General features: G+C 37.4%; 1 protein-coding gene across 1 annotated transcript; it reads left to right on the forward strand.

The window, feature by feature from the left end:
- The first annotated feature begins 2812 nt into the window (after positions 1-2812).
- On the forward strand, positions 2813-18194 carry RSL24D1 (ribosomal L24 domain containing 1). The gene is made up of 6 exons (XM_041744506.1): positions 2813-3038; positions 7439-7552; positions 9226-9298; positions 11937-12000; positions 13637-13722; positions 14954-18194. The coding sequence occupies exons 1-6, from the start codon at positions 2958-2960 to the stop codon at positions 15025-15027; spliced, it is 492 nt and encodes a 163-aa protein (XP_041600440.1). The 5' UTR covers positions 2813-2957; the 3' UTR covers positions 15028-18194.
- The last annotated feature ends 1357 nt before the right edge of the window (positions 18195-19551 follow it).

The raw sequence follows: 19551 nt of genomic DNA on the forward strand, positions 1-19551 counted from the left end.
CCTTTGGCCCAGAGCGCGATCCTGGAGACCTGGGATCGAATCCCACGTCGGGCTCACAGTGCATGGAGCCTGCTTCTCCCTCTGCCTGTGTCTCTGCCTCTCTCTCTCTCACTGTGTGCCTATCATAAATAAATAAAAATTAAAAAAAAAATTACCAGACAAAAGGAAAAAGTTTTAAAATATCAATATATTGGGAAATAATACCTAAATATCAGCAAAGCATTAACTTCCTTAATATGTAAAGTACTCTTAAGAATCAACATAGTTGACTACTGTGTAAAGGACATAAACAGGGGATCCCTGGGTGGCGCAGTGGTTTGGCGCCTGCCTTTGGCCCAGGGCACGATCCTGGAGACCCGGGATCGAATCCCACGTCGGGCTCCCGGTGCATGGAGCCTGCTTCTCCCTCTGCCTGTGTCTCTGGCTCTGTCTCTCCTTCTGTCTCTCAAGAATAAATAAATAAAATCTTAAAAAAAAAATTAAAAAAAAAATAAAGGACATAAACAGACAATTCACAGAACAAAATGGATTTCAAACTTTTGGAAAGATTCATGACCTCATTCATAGAGAAATGCAAGTTAAAATAATAAACCAATCCTAACCTTAGACTGGTAAAGATTTTTGACAAGAATGTAAAATTAGTATCTTATTGGTTGTTGAGTGTTAACTGATAAAACCTTTTAGACAGCATTCAGTACTATCTTCCAAATTTTAAAAGCTTACATATCATATCCTGACTTAGTTCTTATGAAGATAAGTTCTCTTTAAAAAAAAAAAAAAAGTGTATCACTAAGTGATACAGTGGGCATTTAGTTAGACATGAGCTAGAGGCAAGGATGGTCATAAATAGGTTACACATTAGAAGCTTGGGAGCCCAATATCCTAATTCTGTGGATTCCAAGACCTCTCAACATCCTGGCTTTGTGGCTTCCAAAACCTGGGGCTAACAGACCAAGAGCCACAGGTGCAGAACATGGCTCTTCTCTTCCACCTCTGCCACCGGGTAACCCCTAGACTCATTAAAATACATTTACATTGTGGTTTTAGGCTTCCCAGCGCATCATGGGCAAAGACTATGGTGGTCTTGGTACAAACCTTGTAGGGTCAAAAATACTCTCCCACCCAACCAGTAGGAGGAGTCTCCCAAGTGATTGGAAGCAGCCTCCATTAGAAACCACCCCTTCTATATGGAAGACCTCGCGGCTATAAAAGGAAAGGACCCTTCTGCCCTGAGAGGGGTTCCCACCTCTGGGCCTTCTTGCTCTCCCACCTTGAGAGAATACTGTCCTTAATAAATTGCTTTTTGCTTGCTACTTTCCTTCTATCTTGATTGATTTCTAACAACCAATACCTTCATTCACACAACATGGACTCTCCCATCAGGAATATAAGGATGCTTGTTATGTTAAAAAGTAGGAAACAAATGTCCATCCATAGGCGGCCAATAAAAATGATATTTTCATACAGTAATACAAAACTATTAAAAAGAATGTTAGGGGAACCTGGGTGGCTCAGTTGGCTAAGCCACAGACCTTAGATTTTGGCTCAGCTCCTGATCTTAGGGTTCTGGGATGGAGACTGGTGAAAGGCTCCTGGCTCAGCAGGGTGTGTGCTTGAGGATTCTCTCTCTCTGCCCCTCACCCCACTCGTGTGCCCCCTCTCTCAAATAGATCTTTAAAAAAAATGTTAAAGGGATCCCTGGGTGGCGCAGTGGTTTAGCGCCTGCCTTTGGCCCAGGGCGCGATCCTGGAGACTCGGGATCGAATCCCACGTCGGGCTCCCGGTGCATGGAGCCTGCTTCTCCCTCTGCCTGTGTCTCTGCCTCTCTCTCTCTATCATAAATAAATAAAGTTAAAAAAAATATTAAAAAAAATGTTAAAATATTCATCAATAATAAAATATGTATTTATGTGCCAGAAACTGTTCTGTGCCTGTACACAAAAACGACAAAAAAAAAAAAAAAAAATCCCTATCCTCACGGAGCACTTATTCCAGTAATGGGAGACAGATAACAGAGAAACATAGAAAAGGGTGCATAGGATGCTCATTAGTGTTAAAAAGGAGGGGGAGACACAGGCCCCAAAATAAACATGTTTTGGGGCAGCCCGGGTGGTTCAGTGGTTTAGCGCCGCCTTCGGCCCAGGGTGTGATGCTGGAGGCCCGGGATCGAGTCCCGCGTCGGGCTCCTTGCGTGGAGCCTGCTTCTCCCTCTGCCTGTGTCTCCGCCTCTCTCTCTCTCTGTGTCTCTCGTTGATAAATAAAATTTAAAACAAAACAAACCACGTTTTTTTCTATGCAGAGAAAACTCTTGACAGGTAATAAAAGGAACCGACTGCCACCGCGGAGGAAGTCCTGGGGTCTGAGGAAGGAACCTTAGTTTCCTACGAAAATGTCTTTTGTTTTTACCACACGTATACCAATTGAAAGGAGAAAAGGTAAAAATAATTACAAGTCTTTCAAAACTTGTTGGTAACGTTCTCCAAGCCTCAGAGAATCGTGTTTCTGTCGCAGCGTCCGAAGCCGCCGGCGGCCGCAGCTCAAGGCTGCAGCCCCGCTGGCCCGGGGACGCCCGGAAGGGGCGGGTCTGAGGCCGGGCTGAGGAGAAAGGCGTTCCCGGAGACTTCCCAGGGTGCGGAGAGTCGGCCGGGGTCAGGGCACAAACCACATGAGCTATGAGTAAACGCTGACCTTGTAGGCTATGGTAGAGAGGAAAACCAGGCGCTGTGAGGGCGAGCTTCGCAGGGAGACAAGCACCACGCAAGGCCGATTTTGCAGCTCCGCGCCTGCGCCTCACGGCCGCTCGGAGGCGCGGTCACGTAGGACTCCGAGCTCTCTGGGGCGAAAGACGCTCCCTCTTTTCCGGGTCGGGTATTGAAGAGAGTCACTTCCTGTGACGCGGCTACGTCACTTCCGTTCAAGAAGGGCTTTTGGTCAGTGGGAACCCACGCGTTTTCAGCATGCGTATTGAGAAGTGTTATTTCTGTTCGGGTCCTATTTACCCCGGCCACGGCATGATGTTTGTCCGCAACGATTGCAAGGTGAGGCGGCCGAGACCAGCGCGCGCTCTGCGACGCTCCCCCAGGCGTGAGGCCTCGCCAGCGCGGCGCCGGGCCCTCCTGCGCCGGGCGGGGGGGCGGGGGTTGGCTCGGGTTTTCCGCGCCGCCTTCACGAGAGGGTGATTTTGTGAGGAGCTCTGGCCTTGCCCTCGGCCTGGGGAATTTCTCCTTGTGGGTGACCCCTGCCGAGCTGGGTCACCAGCTCATCCTTGGACGATACTGGCGGCGATGAGGTTCCCGAGTTAACTCGAGCCTGCCCCGGATGGAGTCTGGGAGTTTGGGGGTGGGGGGGGGGCCGGTTTGGGCCGTTTGGCCACTGTTGTACGTGAGGGAAGTTCTTGAATTCGGAAAACTTTGTTGAGTGCGTGCCCAGTGAAGCATCATTGTTAAGGTCTGTGTCCAAAGAGATCAGTAAGACTTGGGAATGTCCGTGACGTGTAGAAGTTGATAGAAATGTTGCCTAATGGCCTCGTAGTAATAATATATTACAAAGGTGCTGGAGGAGAGTTGAGCGGGGTCATATATGAAACGGCCCAGAAAGGAGAGGTCATTTATCTTGGATCTTGAATGTTGCCTAAAGTGAGCAGGAGAGGACATTCTAGGTGGAAGTAAAGTGAACAGTGGAGCGGAGGCGCAGCGAAGCAATCTCTTTAAGGAGGTGAGTGGGTTGTGGCTGGTGATAGAGGCTTGGGGTAAAGCTACAAATACACGTGTAAGTGTTTATATTTAAAAAAATACGTAGGGGATCCCTGGGTGGCCCAGCGGTTTAGCGCCTGCCTTTGGCCCAGGGCGTGATCCTGGAGATCTGGGATCGAGTCCCACGTCGGGCTCCCGGTGCATGGAGCCTGCTTCTCCCTCTGCCTGTGTCTCTGCCTCTCTCTCTCTCTTTCTCATGAATAAATAAATAAAAGTTAAAAAAAAAAGATACGTATATAAACATAAAATATGGGGCCTGGTTGTGAAAGACTGTGAGTGATACATGAATTTGTCTTCTAGCAGAATGAATCTCATTCTGTTGAACACATTGTTTCTTAGAATTTGACCTCCTATTTGCTTCAGAATCACTAGACACTTGTTAAAAAAAAAAAAAAAAGATTCCTGGTTTCCACTAGATCTATTAAATTGGTATCTTTGTGTAGAGGAGAAAAGGATCTAGGACTCTATATTTAACAGGTGATTTTAATGTACTAAGGAATTACATCCTGCTTCATCACCTTCTGTCTCTTATAGGAGCAAGGGGTTCTTATTGAAAGTGTGGGACCAAAGCTAGGTTTGGGAACTTGAAAGAACAGGCAAAGGTTTTGAATATTTGCTCTCAGGAACATGGTAAAAAGTCTATAGAAACGAACTAAATGATTGTTAGGTTGGCATTTAATTCACAATGGCACTATGGCTTTGTAGATGTAGGTCATCATAATTTTATGATTTTTGTTGAGCACTGTTTATCCTGTGGATATAGGAACTAGAACAACAGATCATGGGAGCTATCTAGAGTTAGGTGTTCATCTGGCAGTCACAGTGGAAGTTCATGTTGATTAGGAAGTCTCTTGCTAGCAAGGACAGTTTTGAATTGGTGAGGAGCCAGTCTACTCTAGGAAAGATCTGTGGGTTCAAAGCAAGAGTTGCCTGAGGATATAAAAAGCAGAGGTCCTGAAGCACTAAGGAAGATAGGTATCTCGTTTTCTTCTGTGTTAATGATTCCTGTATTTTCTTAGCTCTAGTCTGAATTTTCCACCGGATGGGGAAATCCCTTTTGTATCTAATGGTGAGCCTACTGAAAGAGTTCCTAATTACCTCAAATCTTTTTTGCTTTTTGAATTAATACCGCTGTCATATGTTTAGACAGTTTTGCTAGAAATATGAGAGTCATCTTTGAATCTTTCACTTTTTTTTTTTAAGATTTTATTTATTCAGGAGAGACACACATACAGAGGCAGAGACATAGGCAGAGGGAGATGCAGGCTCCCTGTGGGGAGCCCTGTGTGGGACTCCATCCCAGGACCCCAGGATCACGACCTGAGCCTAAGGTAGACACTCAACCACTGAGCCACCCAGGTCCCTCAACATTTTACCTTTTTAATCTAGTTACGAAGTCTTCAGTCTGCCTATGCAAAGTATAGTGGTCTTTGCCTTCTTTCTAACCTCCCACTCTGGTTCCAGATTAAGCACTTGTCATTTTTATAGCCTCTTAACCAGTCTTTCTTTTTTCTCTTAGCTTTTCAGAGTGTTTTTCGTAGAAAGCTCGGTCTCATGCTTCTTGGGTAGCTTTTTAAGGGTTAGAATAGGTGTTAATGTTCCATATTTTCATATACTTTGCAAACATAAAAAACTTGTGCACCCTTAATGGGTGCTTGGTAAGTATTCATACAGTAGAAGAAAGAAGCTGAAGAAGAACTTCGAAGCTGAAGTATTACATCATTTGTTTGCATGTTGAAAACTGAGAATGATGATGGATGACTAGCTTAAAAGGGAAACTTGAGCCTATGAAGTTTTGCCTCACAATCCATCCACCACCTACCCCACTGTAGACTTAACCACTTATTTTGTATTTCTATATTACTTAAATATGATCATTGTATATATTGTTTATGTCCAATCCTGATCTCAGTCCCTCCTTTGTAAATTGAGACTTTATTACAATGCTAACCTAGGCTTTAGAGGTAGAGTATCCTGTTTTAATTATACTTGTGTTCCTAGCACCTGGTAATACCAGATACATAGTAGATCTTTCTTAATCGTTGATTTTTGATTGAATCTCCAATGATTCCAGTCTCTTCAGGTACTTCATTGTCCTTTTTAGTTAACATCTAGGTACAGAAGTCAAGGAGACTTCTCTGTAACTTTCCATTGGCTCTGTTTAGAATTGAGGAGACCCAAGACAAGTTCAGACCTCTCATTTGGTAGACCTCAGAAACTTGTCTAGGAGTTACCTAGTAGGTAATAAATGTAGAAGGCTTTTACTTCAAAGGTAATAGTCCTTTGGGCTGAAAATAGTAAAAAAAAAAAAAAAAAGAAAGAAAGACGAGAAAAAAAATTACTGATATGGATTCATAGTGAGATATTCCAGGAGACCCACTTGTATTCCTATATTCCTGTGTGCTTTGAAAGTAATTCATCAATAAAGACATGTTTTGACTCCTGTCTCTTAGGAGAGGGCTCACTAGGAAGGACTGACCTAGGTCAGATTAAATTGATAATACATACTATTTCTAAGAAAATGATGTTCTAGAGTGTAAAGGGACCTGCTTGAATTTCCCCTGTTGAACAAAGTGTACGTAAAATGAAAATTATTTTGACTTGTGATAATATATACAGATTTGTGATCCACACATAATTTGAAATGTTTATACTTCATTTTGACCTTTTTTTATGGGACACATCTTCTAGGTATGATAATTCAACTTAAGATTCTTTGTCAAGATCCATATACTCCAAGGTAGTACTTTTTCTCTTCAGATTTCCTCTACATATACAAATTGTAATGTGTTCTAAGAGATTACAAAGTAACAAAATAAGTATTTTAGACATAATGAGTCCCAAAAAGCCATTTCAGAGGCATATTGAAGCATCATTAAATCAGAAGTTAGCACTGGTAAAGGATCATATCATCTGGGATAAAGGTGGAGAATTAAAAGTATTGAAGAATTTTCCTGGCAGACCTCTGAGTAAATACTTTACAAATCTATGCCTAATGTTAGTTGCTTTTTTGAAATTATTTTGTGCTTTTAACAAAAAGGATAGGGACGCCTGGGTGGCTCAGCAGTTTAGCGTCTGCCTTCCACCCAGGGCATGATCCTGGAGACCTGCGATCGAGTCCCACATCGGGCTCCCTGCATGGAGCCTGCTTCTTTCTCTGCCTATGTCTCTGCCCCTCTCTCTCTCTCTCTCTGTGTGTCTCTCATGAACAAATAAATAAAATCTTAAAAAACAAAAAAACAACAAAACAAAAACAAAAAGGATAGAAAGAACCAAAGGAGATGTCAGAATAGGTGTTTGAGACTTTCACCCCCATTGAGGTATATAGAGAATTTCTAAGTGGGAAAGGATTTAAATAAATGACTTTCTTTGAAACTTGTTTTTATTCAAGGTGATTTTAAGGTTTTACTGCTAATCTATGAAAAGGAGTTTTGAACCGTATATTTGGGGCCCTGCATCTTTAGTTTTGATGACATTTGATAGTCAAAAATAGTCAAAAGATAGTTCAGTTTACATTTAATCTTACATGCCTCCTATATTTCTAGATGGTGTTTTAAGTAGAAGGAATCGTTAGTGAGAGCCATTGCCATTTTCTCAGACTTTGCAGTATATTTTATCTGGCAGGGTAACATCCTAGAATAGAAACATTCCTAATGTTGACTCCGCTATTTTAACTTTTCTTTTAGGTATTCAGATTCTGTAAATCCAAATGTCATAAAAACTTTAAAAAGAAGCGCAATCCTCGCAAGGTCAGGTGGACTAAAGCATTCCGTAAAGCAGCTGGTAAAGAGCTTACAGTGGTGAGTATAGTTAGCTATCAATATAATTTTTACAGTTTTCAAAATTTTAACTTTTGTGTGGAAGGGTATGTAATTTAATTAACTATAACAAGACTTTCTATGACAAGATTGGTGAGCGATTTATTTGTATTTGGCTATCATAATAATATTCTCACATGATCCTAAAAACCATAGATCTGTAGAATTCTGAAAAGAAAAAAAATTCCCAATTCAATTTATGGAAGTGATTTTCCTTATTTTAGCTCCTGCAAACAAAAAGGAAAATCATTTAAATGGGTTGGGGTGAAGTTGGAAATTACTACTCAAGGATTTTGAGAGGAACCTAAGAGATTAAAGGATTCTTGAACAGCATTGAAGGCTTTGATGAGATTTGTAATAGACTCATTTGTCAGTTTCTGGATTTCCTTACAGGACTTTGAGAGCAGAGAAATTAGTTAATAGTGTTGTTTGAAGGAGGAATAGTGGGAAGTCAGAGGTGAGGGAATTTCATGTATGAGCTTCCATCGCCAGATTGTTACTGAGTTGCTCTAAGGGCCTGGTGGATCTTATCCGTATTTGACCCCTATAAAAGGAGGAGGTGAAAGCTGCTGCATGAGGAACCTTTGAAGGAAGAAGATCTGTAATCTGTTCCTTCTCTCCATGACTTCCTCCTTCCAACCTCTCTACTACTTTAAGGGCAGTATCTAAGCAGTTACAATGATGCCCCTTCTTGGCTTCATTTTCAATGAATGGAGAGAATATTTTTTGACAAGATGCAAAGCCAAGTCACAATTATTTTCACAAAAATAATTTTCAGTATGGACGAGAATAAACAGCACTTCAAATGCAAGTTACCACTGCATTAGTGAAGAAAGGATGCCAGTCACAGTCATTTGCTGGTGACCAGTTACCTTGTCATTACTGAGGTTATTGTGACTGAATAGGTCATGTGTATATAAATGAAATAGGTAAATACAGAGTTAGTGCTGTTCCATTTGCCTATTTCAAGATTTGAAAACTAAGAAGTACACCTATAGTTATTCTGAGAAATCTGTAGTGTTTCTAAAATTGTTCCACATGTTTTAAGGTAAATAGGATTATTAACTGTCAAAATACCAACTGTATTTAGAGGAGACCTGAAGAGTTTCTGAGAGAAAAGTATGTCATGCAGAGCAGCACCACATTTTTTTGAAGATACGTAGTTTTCTACCTTTATACTATAATAAAGGTATATAAATATTGAAATACATAAACATGTTAGGCATGTAGGTTGAACCATATGAAGGTCTCAATATCTGACTCTTTTTGATCTATGAAAAGTGGTAATCATATGGTTTAGCCTAAAAGAAAGTTTTCTGCCTGTGAGTCTCAGCTAAGAATGGGAAATTAGGGAAGCCTCTTCAGTTTGTTTGAAATCTCCATGATTGGTATGTGACCCTCTAGAGGATGAGGCTGATATCCTCCTCTTGTCTTCTTAAAAATCACTTGTATATAGATTGATATTTTCCATTGGGGTGTCTTATACATCTGGTATGTAGAAGAGAAGTAAGGAAACTTGCATTTGCTAGGGTCACCCTGGGGAATCTTAGTATGTGTCCATGGTTGAACCCTTGGAACTGTTGTGAAAAGGAGAAAAGTTTGAAGAAATGCTTCTTTTGTATCTCTCCTAAAATCCTATCTTTCCCTTTTTACAGGATAATTCATTTGAATTTGAAAAACGTAGAAATGAACCTGTCAAATACCAGCGAGAGTTATGGAATAAAACTAGTAAGTTACAAAGGAATACCAGGAATTTTCTAATTCCTTTGCTCCCACTTATTTATACATATGTAAAATCTGTAAGAAGCAGTGCCCTGTTGATTTTCCTTCATAGATTCTATTATCCTTTCCTTTTGAAATCCTAAAATAGATTTTTCAAAGAAAATCTGCTTGGTGTAGACAGTAGGAGTCTTTTGGAACTTAAAACTATTTCCTGCTGGTTAACACAAGTAATAAAAATTGTTAGTAGTGTGTTAGTAGTGTTCCAGAAAAATATGTTTTTACTCTTCTAAAAGATTTGTTATTTCCTCACAACCCCTATTTCAACATATCAGGACTGTAAGCTAATCTGTTGACAGTTTTATATTCATTGCTTACATTTTTGAATAGTGTGAAGATGTGGACTCAGCAGTCTTTGTTAAGATGCTGATGTTCACAGAAACAGGAGAACTTCAAAAACAAGAATACTAGGAAGAATAGTTTGTATTTTATCCCTCATGTCTCTGTATTGCAGATCAATTTTTAATATGTACTTCTTACATTTAAAGTTTTTCAGTCTTCTGGAATATTTGAAATGTATTAGTTTAGAAAAGGATAGTTTAGAAAGGATTTACCTGCTACTTCTGGTTTTTTTTTTTTTGCCTTCTGAGGAACTTTAAGATATAAATATACTTTTGAGTACTAGAACTTGGCCTTATTAATTTTTGTCAAAGTTGTATATCTAGCATATTTAGCATGTGCAAATTTAATTAGAGTTGACTTTGTCTTATTTATACAAACATCATCTTAATACCAGTGGTCCCATAGGGCCTTCTGAGGAGTCTTGTTAAAATGCAGATTATGATATAGCATTTCTGGGTAGAGCCTAAGATTATGCATTATACTTTTTTTTTTTTTTTAAGATTTTATTTACTTGAGATAGAGAACATGTATGCACAAGCAGGGAGGAGGGGCAGAGGGAGGTAGAAACAGACTCCTTACTGGGCAGGGAGCCCTATGTGGGACTCGATCCCAGGACCCCGGGATTCATGACTTGAGCCAAGGCAGATGTTTAAGTGACTAAGCCACCCAGGGGCCCCAGATATGCATTTCTAACAAGCTCTCAGATGATGCCAATGTGGCTGGTCCCCAGGTTACACTTAAATGTTTTTGACTTAATTTTATATTGAACAGAAAAGTCACAGAATTCTGATATCCTTCACCAGATTCCTGAAATGTTAACATTTTATTAAATTTACCTATTCTCTTTCTATCCTTCTGTAATTTTCTGAACTTTAAGTTGCATACATAATGCTTTTATTCCCTAAATAATTTAATAGCACTAAAAAATAAGAATATTTCCTAAAAAAATAGAACTTTCTCATTTATAACTGAGGTAGTTATTAAAATCAAGAAATTAACATTGATGCAGTATTATTATCTAATCAGACCTGTGTAAGAATAGTACATGTCACGTCTCTTTGGTTTCCTTGAATTTGGAATAGTTTGCAAGTTTTTATATTCCATGACATTGAGAGTTTTGAAGAGTATGGGTCAAGTGTTTGGTATAAAACCCCTAAAACTCCTAATTGACTTTTTCTGATGCTACCTCAAGGTTAGATTTGGGTAATGGATATTTGACAGGAATACCCTAGATGCTGAGTTCTTGTTACTGTGTCCTGTCAGAAGGCACTTGCTGTTGTCCTATAACTGGCCATGTTAGCTTTGATTATTGTGGTGGCATCTGGCCAGTTTCTTCACTGTAAAGTTAGTATTTTATCCTTTGTAATTAATAAGTAAATTGTGGGGATATTTTAAGATTATGTGAATATCCTGGTCTTCTTCACATCCATAGAGTGTGAGCAGTTAGATTGAGAGTGTGCTGCCCAATATGGCAACCATTAGCCAGAGGGGCTGCTGAGCACTTAAAATGTGGCTACTCTGAATAAAGGTTTGCTGTGAACATAAAATACATGGTTTTTGAAGACTTCTGTGAAAACAAGCATAAAATAACCTTGGTAATATTATGTTGAAGTAACAGTGTTTTGGATATGTTGGGTGGTTAAACAAAATCTGTCATGTTCTTTTTTTTTTTTTTTTTTTTTTAATGTGGTTGCCAGAAAATTTAGAATTACATGTATGGTTTGTCTTATACAATGCCGATATAGATTCTAGAGCATGTTTGGATTCAGTTCGTTTACACATTTTCCAAAACAGTTGGATATTAGTGGTTGCGAATATGGCAAATTGATTTCATTCATTCTACCAGTGTTCATCATGTGCAGATCATATCCCAGGCACTTGGAGAAATAGTGGTATTTATGCCTGGAATGGTGCTTTTATAAATGGAGAGGACAAGCTAAGAATGGGATTAGTTGCCATTAATCTAGGTTTTCTGTAAAGTTTGAGAAGCATTGAGCTGGTTTAAAGTAGAGGGAAAATGTAGCCATAAAGACTTTTTGTAAAATAGAGACATATTTGTGAAAGGTAAAGAGTGAACAGTGATGTCAGTCAAGAGTACCTATCTTCTTTAGCTATTTTAGCAGGGATTGTTTTTGCTATGAGTTTTGCATTTAACCCATTCCTAAATGAGAATAAAGGAATGATCATTAAAGCTCTTGCTTGGATGTGCAAAAATTTGCTAACTTGTATGAATTTTTTTTCGTAGTTGATGCAATGAAGAGAGTTGAAGAGATCAAACAGAAGCGCCAAGCTAAATTTATAATGAATAGGTATGAATAAATGTATCAAGTAACTTTTGGAAAAATATTTACTAGTAGAAATCCAGAGATATTTTTTCTTACTTTTTGTTTTCACATAACTTCAGAAAATTTGCAAGAATAGTATAAAGGACTCTTGTATATTCTGTTGGCATTTTGCCACATTTACTGTATCCTTGTCTATAGTAAGTTGAAGACATGATGCCCTTTTCCTGAGTATGTTTCAGTGTATATATTCTAAAAATAAGAACATGCTCTTATGTAACAATAGTATAGTTAACATTGAACAGTACTATTATAGAACCTTACTTAGATTTCACCGGTTCTTTATAGCAATAGAACTAGAATATAGCAATAGAAAATCCTGCATCTTGCATTTAAATGACATGGACATTTTTGAAGAGTATAGGTCATTTATTTAGTAGAATGTGCCTCACTTTGTATTATGTCTAATGCTTTCCTCATGATTAGATTAGATTAGGTACACCTTTGGCCAGAATATCATAGAAATGATGATGCATGAGAAGGACACACACTTTAGGAAGCAGATGTCGCAAGTTACTGATCCCTTAGTTAAGAGGTGTCTGCCAATTTTCTCCATTGGACAGGTTTTTTTCCTCCTTTTTAATCAGTACATATCTTAGTGGAAATACTTTGATACTCTGCATAGGATGCCTTATTTCTGAAACTGGCACCTACTGGTATTAGCATCCGTTAGAGTCTTGTCTGAATCTGTTACTACAGTGATTGTTGCCAAATGGTGATTTTTCTAACTCAGTAATTTCTTCTACACTTATTAGTTGGCTTTCCCATATAAAAGAACTTTTCCAGTTTCAAAATATATTCATTATTTATTCATATGTCTGTGTGTATTCATTCTTATGATATTTAATGGGTTATTACTTATTTGTCATTATTTATTTAGATGTTCTAAGTGCTCCAGATTGGCCAGTTGGAGTTCCTTCCAGCAGGCTCCCATGTCATTTTGACAATTTCTCATTTTTCTTTAGGTGCTTTCTTGATTTACGGCCAACAGGATGTGGCCTCATCTTATACTTCCCTGGTTCCAGCCTGGAACCTGTTCCTCTAGAGTAGGGTCATTTGTTTTTGATTTCGTCACTGAAAAGCATGTGCCAACAGCTTTCCAGCTTTAAAAAAATGTTGAAGCATTGAAAGGGAGCCCAAATGTTTGTCTAAAATGACAGTCTTGTATATGTTTTGTATTCTTGTACTGATTGATTGATTGATTGATTGATTGATTGATTTTTCTTGTACTGATTTAAAAGAACTAGGTAACAGAGACTGTATTCTCAGTTGGAGGAGAAAAGATCTAGGTATTTTAACAAATAGAGATTTGTACTATATTTGTATAATAGACATCGATGTCTAAAATTTCGTTCTCTGCTTCAATCACATTTCTTCATTCACTTAGCAAATATATAAATCCCACTTTATTCCCAAGTAAGTACTAGGGATACTATCCAATGAACAATTTGTAGTGTAGGAATCCTATTAAGCTAATTAGGAACTAGAAAATAATTTTGAGTTCTCATTGCTCATATACGTGGCTAATAAGATTTTTATGAATTAATGTCTTTTAAAGAAGTTATAGTAACTGAAATTTTGACTTTGATATGTTTTATCCTAGATTAAAGAAAAATAAAGAATTACAGAAAGTTCAGGACATCAAAGAAGTCAAGCAAAACATTCATCTTATCCGGGCCCCTCTTGCAGGTAAGTACTACATTACACAGGAGTTCTCTTTCAGTAAAGAGTTGAAAAATCTGTATTCTTGAGGTCTGTGTAATGGGTATCAGCCAACTTTCTATGGGTATTTTTTCAGATAAATATCTCATTTATGATATGACTTGATTTATAAAAATATAATTTGTACTGTGTATTTCCCAGTTCCAACTTATTGCATATGGTGTTTCTTTTCGCCGCTTTATAAAATCATATTCCATAAGCTAATCAAAAAAGATTTGAGTACTAATTTCATAGATTTTGCTTCAGACTTGTTTTTATAAAAGAACACCATTTTATAGTAGTGGTTTTCCAACTTTGGTTAGTATGGGAATTGCTTGGGGAACTTGGTATTAATTTTGAGTCTGAGCTTCTGTTCCTTAATAGCTCTCTGGATTCTGATACTGATTTTGATATATAGGTTTGAGAACTACTGTTTTATATTAAAACCTTTCTTTTGTGATTACGTAACTTGCTCGTAGTCTTGCATTTTGGGTAGTTGTTTGTGCACATAGTTTCTTTTGTGAGGTGCTAGAAAACCAGTCTTTTACTCAGCTGGCAACAGATACCATCTTTTATATAATTTACGTATACAGATTACCTGAAGGGAGAGAAATTTTGGTGAGAGAATGATTTCATGCCTAAACTTTATTTAGTAAAGGTCAAATTCCGGGGCGGAGGGAGGGTGAGTGGGGGAAAGTCAGATTCTGTAACCACATGTTGAATAGATGTATGCAAAAGTCTTAAGGTTAATTTTTGTATCTCATTTTATTAAAACAAAATAGACAAAATCTTGGAGCGTTATTTCATGTATAGACGATATGAACTTATGCCCAAAACAAAGGAATTGAGCCACTAGTTAACTTTTTAGGTAACCCTTTGTGGGTAGGTAAGTACAGTTTAAAAGTAGGTTTCTTGGATCCAGAGGGCCAAGGTTCAAATCCTTGCTCTTTGACTTACTGGGCTTATTGAGTGGTTTGGGAAAATTTTATCTGTCTGGGTCTCCATGCTCTCATATTTAAAATGCAAGTTGTTAGGATGGTGAAGTCAGCAAATGTATATGGAATGCTTATTACTTAACGCGTGGCATATCATAAGACCTGTGTAAATTTCTTAGAAATGGTTAATGTTATTTAAAAACATTTAAGATCATTTATAAAATATTAATAAGAGTTTGGCAAAGTCACATTGAATTGATAGTTTTTTAAATTTATTTTTAAAGGCAAAGGAAAGCAGCTGGAAGAAAAAATGGTGCAGAAATTACAAGAGGATGTGGACATGGAAGATATTTCTTAAAAAAATCTCACTCCATTTCTATAAGTGCGTTTGAAAATCTCCTTAGGAGCCTAAGAACTTATAAATTATCAATTTATATTTTAAATAAGGTCACTCAAATGAAAGGTAATTAAAAGTACATCTCTTGTACATTGCTGTCTGTAAAACATCAGATATTGTGGATGTTAGATTGCATCTTCATTGTTAAACCTTCGCTGATAGTTACATTTATGTAAGTCACGCAAATTTTTTTTTTATAAATACAGAGTGAAATGTGGAAATAAAATGGTTCTGCCATTTGGATGGTGGCAGTAGGTGGTATTTATGTAAGAACTAATGACAAAAATTCATGGCTAGCAATATGTAAAATAAATTTTCTTTGCAGTAAAATATTTCCTTTTATTAATATTATAGAAAGGGGGCTTAGAACAAGGAACTAAAAACTTTGATAGTCTCATCAAAATAAGATTTTCAATATTTGTTTTGGTTTCTTAGCATCTTAGGTTTCAATATGTGAGGCCATTATGCTAATTATGTTGGACTGTTTTGACCTAGTTTAATTGTTTTGATAGGCAGCTCTTAACGTTGGGGGTGAGAGCTGAACAGTGTGTGTTCCTGAAATGGCACTGTATACTTTCCACTTTGGACATTATTCAATCTGAGATTCCTGATAGAACCAGATTTTTTCCAGCATAGTAATGATGTAGAAGCAAAGGAATCGCAGTGCCTTTTAAGATATGTTGATGATTTTTTTTTTTTTTTTAAGAGCTCTGTTTTTAGGAAAGAACTTACAGTTTTTGGTCACAAATTATTTGCACATAAGATCATTTCTAAAGTACACATTTTTTGTTTAAAAGGTACTTAAAAAAGTATTAGTGGGAAGAAAATAATTCCTTCCCTCCCAAATACTACTGAAGCAAGAGATACATTTAATTAAAAATATATACTGCATATTTAATGTTTTTATATTTCTATATTATTTGCAGCTTTAAGGATATTAAGTTAGTTTTTATATTGCTTTTTGAGGACAGAACTTTTTAATTTTGGTATTAGTGGAAAAAGTGACTGATCACTGGACCATGTGTTAGAAGATCCAAATTCCAGTGTGGTTTTTGCCTTTGTGTTCTTATTTGTAAACATTATTGATAAAACAATTAGGGGAAATTATATGAAATCAAAGACATATGTTAAATTACTTCAAGTTTTCACTCTAAAGTAGATTTCTGTTTGCTTTAAGATTTCTTACCATTAGTAAATTTCCTGTACTGTTAGCAAGCTATTGCCTGAGACTATCAATTTGGGAAATTGAGCTGAAAGGAAGAACTGACATTGCATCTCAGTTTTAACATCCAGACAGTTCTCTTAACTGTCAGGAATTCATAGTATTTTGAGACCCCAGATATCATTATAAACTATATGGATGCAGATGCCATTTTTACCCCCCTGCAACCTCATAAGCTTGGTTGGATCATTGACTTGTCCCTTTAAAATGGTGCCTGAGAAGTGGCATGGTACAGTGCTATTATTTCTATTTGTCTGATTGAGACCTTTGCTGGGCAGTTCGTATAACACAAAAACATAAAATTTTCCAGACACTTGCTACAGAGAACTTTTATATTCTCTAAATGCTTAAGGGTAATGTAGCATTGGAAGTCATAGAAAACAATTTTCTTTAACATCTGTCTTACAAAACCCTGTAGGGTAGCAGAAAAGAAACTAATTGAGGAGCATATGGCTGGTTCAGTCAGGAGAGCATGCAACTTATGATGTCAGGATATAGAGTTTACTTAAAGAAAACTCAGATCATTTCTTATAATTGGAAAACCTTGAAAGATGTTTATCTTGTAGGTAGAAGTTAGATAAGGATGGCCTATTTCCATCATATCCTATGAAATAGCATTCTCCTTTTATAGATTGAAAAATTTTTAGGTAACTTGCCTTTTTATCACACAGAAGATGGAGGATGCAGTGGTTTATATTCATGCAAGTGCCTGTGTGTAGAAGGGATTTATCCAGAGCCTCAGATCTGGTCCTTACAAGTTCCTGTGATTGCTGTGAGAGAGGATTGTAAAAGTTACTTGAGTGATGGTCAACTTGACTATGCCTTGGTTTCTTCATTGGGAAAATGGAAATGATACATGACTAAGCTCAGGATTTTTTATGAGGAACCAATCAGGTAATATATCTAAAGTAATCATTTCAAGGCCACTATCGTTGGAGCTAGTGTTAAAATGTTAATTAATAGGATTGGCTGTGTGACCACATAAAACTCATAGTAATGCACTTTGTCTTGGGAGAAAGGTGGAGGGTATTAGGATTTGGGAATAGCTATGGCTAAATTGAGTGCAGTGCACTTAGTCCACAAAGACAGGGTTACATAGGGTTTAAAATGTTAGTTTTTAGCATTTAGTGTCACCTAGAAAATTTACTTATTATGAGCATACTATTTCCCATTCTCTGTTATGAAGATGGAGAGGGGCAATATATTTCCTACTGGTCAGCTAGTAGTTTAAAACAGTGAATTGTCACCCATAATTTTAAGGGCTAATTTATATATGGGTTTTTTTTCCCTTGTCCTTTAGATTACATTTTAAGTGAAGTTTGAAAAGAATGCATCAGACTTTAATTACACAGATGTATAGTGTAAATTCTAATATTGAATGAAGACTGCCTTGTAAAAATTAACATAGTAGCCTGCTGAATTAAAATTGTTGATAAGGGGAAAGTTGATATTAAAAAAGATAGAACCCAGTTTCAAAGTCTGTAGGAAGAATTTTCTAAAATCACTGTTTTTATTCTATGTGATAGAATTGAAAAGGTGACTTAAAATTTTGCTCTGTGTGTCTTTATATTGAGTATTAATTAGCCTCAGGCTGATTTGAATAATTTCTGTGTCTGTTGATGAATTTGTTTTGAAAGAAATGACCTTTTTCTTAAAAATGTATTATGTTCTGAATGTAAAAATCTCTACTTTCTGGTGCCACCAAGTGAGTCCTGCTCCAAAATTTTCCCTGGCTTATATATCTTAATTGAAGCTATCATACGGGGATTGAAAGTGATATTTCTGCTGCATAACCTTCCAGTTACTGGATCTCATTCTCTGACCTCTCATTGATTCTGTGGCTTCCCTATGATCTTGCCAGTAGGTTTCTTTTTTCAATGTTAGTAATAAAAAAATCTTAATAGACCTCCATATCATTCAGCAAACCCAGGCAGCCCACTACTATCATAATCTCCAAAGGTGCAGGGATGGTTTCTATCTTATCCTAGGCACATATTGGGTACCTGGTGAATAGAAGATATTTGGTAAGTGTGACTGAATGGAAAACATATGTGAGGTTTACTGGAGTTTATTTTTTAAATAACCAATAACTTGAAAGATACAAAGAATAAATTACGAATAGTGAACTACAATACGAAAAGAAGCATTCTATGACTTCAGCATTAATCAAATCTGCACTGTAGGGAAGATTTGCTGAACAGCAGGGTTTTCTTAGGTGGCATACCAAATTTTGCTTATGCCTACTTGTTTAGTGGTGATAGATCAGCCTGCATTTCTGGGTTTGGCTGATGCATTCACTTGTCAAGAAATCCCAGGAGGGACTGAGCATAGACTGTATGGCAGAGTTCTTAAAGAGGTTTTGCCTGTAACTTACTTTGCTGGTGGAAGAAATAGTTTACTTCAGGAGCCACAGAACATACAAATAAAAATAAGGACAATGAATTGGTAAGAATCAGTTAATACTTAAAGAGTTTTGCTCCAAAGAATATTAGCCAACCAAAAAATACAAGAGATAGGCTCTTTAGTTTTTTGAGGAACTCAGTTTTCAATTCTTTTAAATACTTGCTTTAGTATATTACAATAACGTGATACATGTTTAGTTTGGTGCCAAGCATTCAATGCTTAGTAACACTAATGAAAAGTATGCCTATCTAGTGTGTGGTACTTAACACAATTTTCTAATGTACATCTAATGAGACTGTTATATATTTCCTCCTTCTCTCTGTCTCTCTCTCTCTCTTTTTTAAGATGTTTTCTGTAGAGAGTGTGCACAAGTTGGGGGTGGTGAAAAGGGAGAGAGAATCCCCAAGCTGACTCCCTGTTGAGCATGGAGCATCATGTGGAGTTTGATCCAGGACCAGAGATCATGACCTGAGCCAAAATCAAGAGTTGGACATTTAACTGATTGAGCCACCCAGGTGCCCTCATGATACAAGGAATGCAATGTAGGGAGTATTAAAGATAGCCCACCTAATTAAAAGGATTTGCCAAGCAAAAGGATAATACAACATATTCAATGTTTTGTTAAACTATAGGTGTCTGCATTGTTCAGAGTTTCTCTTCAGTGCCCTCAGATTCTTCATACTACCAAAACAACAGAGCTAATAGCTTTTGACTTAGTAGCAATATAATTCCCCTATTTCTTAGAAGATACACTAGAAAAACTACCAGAAAATACATTAGAAGACTATATAGTGGAAATGAAAATTATGTAGGGGAAAACATTGCAAAGGAGAAAATATCAGGACACCTGGGTAGCTCAG

The sequence above is a fragment of the Vulpes lagopus genome, chromosome 2 (genome assembly GCF_018345385.1).
Source record: "Vulpes lagopus strain Blue_001 chromosome 2, ASM1834538v1, whole genome shotgun sequence".
Taxonomy (NCBI): domain Eukaryota; kingdom Metazoa; phylum Chordata; class Mammalia; order Carnivora; family Canidae; genus Vulpes; species Vulpes lagopus.